Genomic DNA, 8363 nt, shown 5'->3' with positions numbered 1-8363 from the left:
CCCCCCCCCCAAAAAAAGTAGTTGTACTGGAATAATGGAGTCAAAAGCTTAGATTAGGGTAGGTTCAAGATTGATTGGGATGAGAGGCATTGGAGACAGTAAGTGTTAGATCTTCTGTGAAGTTTTATTGTAAATGAGAGCAAGAATGGCACAGTAGTTGGAGGAGGATATAGAGCAAAGAGATTTTTTTTTCCTTTCTGAAAGAAAATAAATTATCACATGTTTGGGTGCTAATGGAAAAAATTTAATAGGATAAAGAGGAGGAAAATGCCAGCATTGATATTCTTAAATGAAAAGAGAGAATGGTATATTTTTTGTGATAGGCAAGAATGTATTTTTGTGTGTGTGTGATAGGCATGTGAATAGTTTATACATAGCACAGAGAAGGAAAGCAGAATATATGGGCATAGATATGGGAAAACTGGACAGATAAGATGATAGAAGCTTGGGGAAGGTCCTGGTAGTTTTTCTTTTCTTCTTCTTCTTTTTTTTAAATAAGAAAAGTTAAATAAGTTAAATAAGAAAGTTAATAAATAAAAGAAAATAAAAAAGTTAAATAAGTTAAATAAGTTAAATAAGAAAAGCTTATTTTTTAAATAAGCAAAGTTATTAGTTGAGAGTAAGGATGGAAGAAGTGGTGTCAGGTTTGAATAGAGAGAAGAAAGTGAAAGCTACTTTGAGCATCCAAGTCAAAGTGAAGCTAAGTAGGTCTCTAGGGGCTGATCTCTTCCAGCTGTGAGTAGGCTCCTTCGTGAGCTATCAAGGGAAGTATAGTATATTTTATAGGACTCAGTTATGTTAGTCTTAGGACATCCTTGGAGAATATAATGAAAATTCGTCGTTACTGTATCTTGTATTTGAAGATGCCACCATATGAGGCATATCTTGCATCATTGTCTTGGATTCCTGTCCCCCATACTTTTTCCTCACGTGTATGTTTCAAGTACAAATAAACAATTATTTAGCACCTACTGTGTGTGCTAGACCTTGTGCTAATCCCAATGGATATTTTAAAAGTATTAGTTTTTGATGTTGAAAAGCCTGTACAATTTGATAAACTTAGAAATTCTTTCTTTGCTCTCATGTCAGTTATCCATTTCTGGGGAATAGTGGATTCTAATTTGCCTTATGTACCTCCAAAACTTTCTAAACTCAATACCTGATGTTTAAGGGAATTGAAAACTTATGGGCACTAGTTATTAGCCAAAATTGCTGTTGCAGCTGTGTGCTGCTGCAGGGAGCTGTTAGAAACTAACTGGCAATTCAGAGAGTAAGCACCATCTTGGTATTCTTAAATTCCTGTTGGAGACTAGGTGTTTCCAGTCACTATCCCCCAAAAGATACCATTATTAGCATTGAATACTGAGCTGAAATATATTGACCTTTTGAACGTGTTATTAAATCTAGTCCATCCTTTTCCAGGAAGGATATAGGTAATAATTGCTTTGTCCAGAAATCTTTGAAAAGAAAACATTTTATGAAAGAAGAACAGAAGACTTTGAAATTTTGTAGATCATTTGGGAAAAAATGTTTCAGATGCTTCTTTCCTGGAAGTGTAGTGGGTTATCAAATTATGGATATATCTTAAGTTCAGGTAGAGTTCTGAGTAAAATTTGGTTTCCAGAAAGCTTTCTTACACTATTGTAGTAGTTTTATGATCTTAGCCTTTCTAAATTTATCCTTTGAAATTCAAAATCATTCTTTGACTTAAATTTCTTCCATTTTTTTAAATACTAGGGCTTCTTGAGACATTCACATATGCACTGCAGAAGAATAAATATCACCTTTGTGTTTGCATGATTGACTTGCCCTCAAATAGTATTTGTTCTTCAAAGCTAAAGCCCATCTTAAGATTACTCAATTCTTTCTGCCTAAAATAACTTGTCAGTTCCCCAATAATGACCAAACTGGAGCACTTAATTCCTTATTTACAAAATGAAAGGAAGTGGAAAGGAAGTTAACGAGAGAATATATATCGTAGGTTAATCCATTTGGAAATAAGAGTGGATAAATTTTCATGGAACAAAACATACGTTATGAATATACAAAGATGAACTTTTAAAAAATGTTAATTTTAATTTTGCTACATTTAATTCAATTACTTTGCTTTCTAGTTTTGTTTCTAAAAGTTGTAAATTCCCTGGTCAAAAGACATGATAAATTGTAACATATGCAGAAAAGAGAAAGCATTTGGATGTTGAATAATTTTGTATTGGATTTTCCTTCATATTCTCCTACATAGTTTCTGATGAAGAACAATCAGTAGTATATGTTCCAGGTATGATTTTCTGTGTTCAAATTTGGGAGGCTTCCTTTGCTCTTTAAGTGTTGAGAGAAAATAGAACATGAGGACAACTTTGCAGGTATACTTGGATGCAGAACAGTGCATCAGAACCTAAAGTTCATTTTTTGAATATTTGGCATAACCCTATTAAAGTTTGAAATTTGGCTCATCTTAGGGACTGACTGGGCAAGTCAGCTTTTAATGAAGTTGTAGAATATTTTATGTATTAAGAGGCAGGAGACTTTTTTTTTTTAATTTTACGAATGATAGCCTAAACTTAATGTTTCAAAGAAAGTGTGAAAACTTCTTGATGTGGTGTGTATGTAAGTGACTTTTAAAAAGTTTACTGATTATAACTAAATGAATTGTAAAAACAAATCATTAAAGGCACCCTAACTGTGTGAAAAAGATCTTTGATTTACCCTAAGTTAAGGTATCTATGACATATTATAATTTATTGGTTAAGTGTGACTTAATAAACATTCAAAACACCTTTTAAAGATAATTCAGTAAAGTAGGGCACAGAAGTGCATGATTAGAGTCCCAGCCACCTGGGAGGCTTAGGCAGGGACATTGGTTGAACCCAGGAGTTGAGTTCTGCCTGGGAAGCATAGGGAGACCTCATTTTGGGGGAGGGGGGGAAATTAACAATTTTTGAGTTCAATCTTGAATGTATTTTTTAAAAATACAAACTTTTCATGATTCATTTGTTAAAAGCTTTAAAATGAAGTAAGAGTTTTTCCCATTAGGTCACTAAAGTAGAGGATACCAAGGCAAAAGTTGATTGGAGGGGGGAGGGCTTATGAGAATAAGATATAATTTTGAAATCTTGTTTAATTGAAACCCTTAGGAATTTCTACAGAAAGAAATAGCAGATCAAGATGCAAGGTGACAAGTCAAAAAGCTGATGTTAGGACTTCCAAGGTGACTGATACTTCAATCTCCATGGAGTCTTTAAAAGGTGCAGGTGATTATGTGGGTGAACAGGTCAGTAATTTCTTATTTTTTTCATATTCTCCAATCTTAACAAGTGCTAACTAATAAGAGTAAAAAAGTATTTGAAAAACACATTAGGTAATCTATAAGCATCTTAAAAGATTTGCAAGATTCTAAGATCCTTGATGATGCTGCGCTTGATAAAGTACCTAGATAACTCAAGGATTTTGCTCTAAAATTTCTACTTGCTTTAAACTTTAGCTAAGAATATGTATAATCTTGGTATGCCTCGAAAGACCTACATACTGATCTGTATTGTATTAGTTAATCAAATTGAAGAGAATTTTTTTTTAAACTAGACATCCTTGTTTACTTGTTCTTGTGAATTTATTATTATTATTATTTTTGAAACAATGTCCTACTTTGTAGTCCAGGTTGTAGTGCAGTGGCACAATCATAGCTCACTATAGCCACAAACTCTTGAGCTTAAGTGATCCTCTGTCCTCAGCCTCCCAAAGTGCTAGGATTATAGGCTTGAGCTACTTCACCTGGCTGCGAATGTATCATTTTATGAATAAACTTTTTCCCATAGAAGGATGCATGTCTTAACACAATAACTAAGAAAATGCCGTGAAGGCTATGTTAACCAGTTTGATGAAAGCATTTCAGATTGTATGTAAAACCAGCACATTGTACCCCATGATTGCATTAATGTACACAGCTATGATTTAATTAAAAAAAAAGAAAAGAAAGGAAAATTAGCCTGCATTATAATTATTATATCCTTCCCTTGGAAACTAATTTCATAAAGATTCTTACTTCTTACAGCCCAGTCATTGAGGTTTGTCCCTTGTCTTTACCTCTGTAATAGTGTCTACATGTTCTTTTTTGTACATGTCCTATCCAGCCAGTTTAATTTGGCTTTACTTTTTGTTGTATTTCTCTCCCCAACCAGAGTTCAAATCAGGGTTTGGAATCTATGACTTGCCAGCCAAATCCTCTTGCTGCCTATTTTGTAAATAAAATTTTTTGGGAACACAACTATGCTCATTAATTTACATGTTGTCTATGGCTGCTTTCATGTTATAATAGCAGAGTTGTTACAGAGTCTGTTTGCCTACAAGCCAAAAACATTTACTGTCAGACCTTTTGTAGAAAACATTTTTCAGTTCTTGATCTATGTTCTTTTTTTTTTTGCAGTTTTTGGCCTGGGCTGGGTATAAACCCGCCACCTCTGGCACATGGGTCCAACGCCCTAGTCCTTTGAGCCACAGGCGCTGCCCATTGATCTATGTTCTTGGAGACATTATACTGGTTTGTTTGTTTTATATTGAACAAATAGCCTTCTTTTAGATTAAGTTCCTATTTTTGTGCTATTGGCTATAACTCTTGATTGGGTTATTTTAGTGGGTTCTTTAGGGGTTATAGTGTATGTCTTTAACTTATTATAGCCTATTTTCAACTGGTATTTCCCCACTTTACCTATAGTTTAAGGACTTTTTAAAAGTATACTTTGTTTCTCCCTTCGTGTTTTTGTCATTGTCATACATTTTCCTTCTATGCCCAAACCCCTAAATATTTGTTATGACTTGCTTTAAATAGTCAACTGTCTTTGTTTTTCTTAAATCGAGATATAATTCACATATTATAAAACTCACTCTTTTAAATTTTATTATTTTTTGTTTGGGTTTTTTTGGGGGGGGTAATATGTACAGAGTTGTGGATCCATTCCCATAATCTTAATTCTAGAACATTTTTATCACTCCGGAAAGAAATGCCATACCAATTAGCAGGCATTTCCTATTCCCCAGTCATCTTAGCCCCTTAGCAACCATTATTCTACTTTCAGTCTCTATAGATTTGCTTGTTACTGACATTTCATGTAAATGGAGTCACATAGTATGTGGCCTTTTGTGGCTGGCTTCTTTTATTTAGCAATGATTTCAAGGTTCATCAGTGTTTTATCATGTGTCATTACTTCATTCCTTTCTTTTGCTAAATATGTATTTTGTTTATCTTTTTTTAACAGTTAATTGACATTTGGATTGTTTTACTTTTTAGCTGTTATGAATAATGCTGCTATGAACATTCATATACAAATTTTTATGCGGGCATATGTTTTCAATTCTCTTAAATATATACCTAAAAGTAGAATTGCTGGTCATGTGGCATTGCATATTTAACCTTTGAAAAAAATGTCAAGCTATTTTCCAAAGTGACTTCACCATTTTACATTCCCACTAGCAACATATGAGGATTCCAGTTTCTCTGCATTCTTGCCAACATGTCAGTTTTTTAGATAATAGTAGATGTGGATTTTAGTGGATTTCATCGTGGTTTTGATTTGCATTTCCTTAATGACTAATGATGATGAACATCTTTTTATGTACTTCTTGGTCATTTGAATATCTTTAGACAGATAGCTAGTCAGATCCTTTATAATTGAGTTATCTATCTTTGTATCATTGAATTATAAGAGCTCTTTTTAAAAGAATCCATCTGCAGATCTACTATCAGATAGATGTTTTGCTAATATTTTCTGCCTTCTTACTGACTGATGTTCTTTGAAGCATAAAAGTTTATAATTTTGATACATTTCAGTTTACCTATTATTTCCTATGCTTTAATGTCATCTAAGAAATCATTGCCTAATCTAGGGTTACAAAGATTTATGCCTATATTTTCTTCTAAGAGTTTTTATAGGTTTAGTTGGTACATTTAGTCTTTGTTCCATTTTGAGTTAAATTTATTATGTGGTATGAGGTATTGACCCAATTTCATTCTTTTGCATGTAGATATCCAGTTGTCCCAGCACGGTTTATTGAAAGGAATATCCTTTTCCTGTGATTGTTCTGGTACCCTTGTCAGTGCCTACAAATGTCAGGGTTTGTTTCTGAACTCTCTAGTCCGTTGCTTTATTTTTATTTTTGGAATTGTAAAGTATAAGTCCTCCAAGTTTGTTCCTCCGTTTAAAGATGGTTTTGGTTGTTCTAGGTCCTTTGTACTTCCACAGGAATTGTAGAATCAGCAAGGATTTATACTTTCTGATGTTATTATAAATGGAATTATTTTCTTAATTTCATTTTTGGATTGTTCACTGCTCATTTATAGAAATAAAGTTAATTTTTGTGAATTGATCTTGTATCCTGCGAGTTTGCTAAACTCACTTATTTTTAATCTAATAGCTTTTCTTGTAAATTCCTTACAGTTTTCTATATATAAGATTATGTCATCTGTAAATAGATGTTCCTTTTGAATGCCTTCATTCCAGTTTGGAATGCCTTTTATTTTAACTGCCTTTTAAAGAAGTTTTAAAAATGTAACAAAACTCCTTTAAATCTACCCATGTAGTTACCATTTCTGGTTTTTTTTTTTTTTGAGACAGAGCCTCAAGCTGTCTCCCTGGGTAGAGTGCCATGACATCACAGCTCACAGCAACCTCCAACTCCTGGGCTCAAGTGAGTCTCCTGCCTCCGCCTCCCAAGTAGCTGGGACCATAGGCGCCCGCCACAATGCCTGGCTATTTTTTGGTTGCAGCCGTCATTGTTGTTTGGTGGGCTCAGGCTGAATTCAAACCCTCCACCTTAGGTATATGTGGCTGGTGCCTTAGCCACTTGAGCCACAGGTGCGAAGCCCATTTCTGGTATTTTAATTCTTTTGTATATATCTAGTTTTTCATTTGGTATTTTCCATCTGCCCTAAAGGACTTCCTTTGACATTATTGTAGCACAGGGATGCTGAGAATGAATTTTTTCAGCTTTTGTACACCTGGAAAGTCTTTATTTCTCTTTCATTTTTGAAAGCTATTTTCATTGGTTATAGAATTCTGAGTTGATAGTTTTTTTCTAACAGTACTATAAGGATGTTGCTGCACTATTGGCTGGCTTGCTGGAGAAGTCTGTTCTGATCTTATTTTTCTGATCCTTATTTTTATTCCTTGTGTGTATGTGTGTGTATAAAGTCCGTATGCTTTTAGGATTTTCCCTTTATCACTGGTTTTGAACGATTTGATTGTAGTATGCCTTGGAGTAATTTTTAAAATGTTTTACTTGGAGTTTGTTGAGCTTTCTAGATCTGTGGATTTGTAATCTGTCAAATTGGGAAATTTTTCGGCTATTATTTCTTCAGTTTTTTGTTTGTTTGTTTTTTGAGACAGTCTTACTATGTCGCCCTTGGTGGAATGCCATAGCATCATGGCTCACAGCACCCTTCAAGCTCTTGGGCATAAGCTATTCTCTTGCCTCAGCCTCCCAAGTAGCTGGGACTATAGGCGCCCACCACAACTCCCAGCTATTTGTTGTATTGTCATTGTTATTTAGCAGGCCTGGACTGGGTTCAAACCCACCAGCCCTGGTGTATATGACTGGCACCCTAACCACTGAGCTATGGGTACCAAGCCTTCTTCAGATATTTTTGTGTTTCCCTCTCTCTTTCTTCCAGTGACCTCAGTTACATAAGTATCTGGCTACTTGGAGTTACTTCACGCTCTCTGGGCTTCTATTCATTTTTTTTTTTTTCATTCTTTGTTTATCTTTGGATAGCTTATATTGCTGTTGCTCTGTCTTTTTCTTTTTTCCTTTTTTTTTTTTTTTGGCCGGGGCTGGGCTTGAACCCACCACCTTTGGCATATGGGGTCAGCGCCCTACTCCTTTGAGCCACGGGCGCTGCCCTATTGCTCTGTCTTTAAATTCAGTATTCTTTTTTGCAGTGTCTCATTTGCTGCTAATCTCATCCAGTATATTTTCATATGGAATGATGTAGTTTTTATCTCTAGAAGTTCAGTTTGGGTCTTCTGTGTTTCTACTTAATATACTCTATCTTTTAGGTTCTTGAACATGTGGAATATAGCTATCATAACTTTTAATGTTTTTAACTACTAATTCTATTATCCAAGTCATTTATGGGTAGGCTTTGAATGAGTAATTTTTCTCCTAATTATAAGGTGTGTTTTTCTGCTTCTGTGCCTGCTTATTTTCATTTTATTTGATATCACCAGATCATATGAATTTTATTTGTTTAGGTCCTGGATATTTTTGTATTTCTAGAATAATTTTGAGGTTTATTCTGGGATAGTATTAAGTTGTTTGGAAGTAATTTAATTCTTTCCAAGCTTAATTTTAAGCTTTTTTTTTTTTTTTTTTTT

General features: G+C 34.2%; 1 protein-coding gene across 1 annotated transcript in view; it reads left to right on the top strand.

Moving 5' to 3' along the window:
* Positions 1-8363, top strand: part of KIAA1328 (KIAA1328 ortholog) — a 292039-nt gene that overhangs the window by 5645 nt on the left and 278031 nt on the right. Inside the window, exons 2-3 of the mRNA XM_023510175.1 lie at positions 2243-2278; positions 3135-3271. Of these exons, the coding sequence (XP_023365943.1) occupies positions 2243-2278; positions 3135-3271 (173 nt within the window). The remainder of the gene's footprint in view (positions 1-2242; positions 2279-3134; positions 3272-8363) is intronic.

Source organism: Otolemur garnettii, unplaced genomic scaffold (genome assembly GCF_000181295.1).
Source record: "Otolemur garnettii isolate 467f Iridium unplaced genomic scaffold, OtoGar3 scaffold00012, whole genome shotgun sequence".
NCBI lineage: Eukaryota > Metazoa > Chordata > Mammalia > Primates > Galagidae > Otolemur > Otolemur garnettii.
The sequence above is the reverse complement of the archived record's forward strand: the minus strand, read 5'-3'. Positions and strand labels throughout refer to the sequence as shown.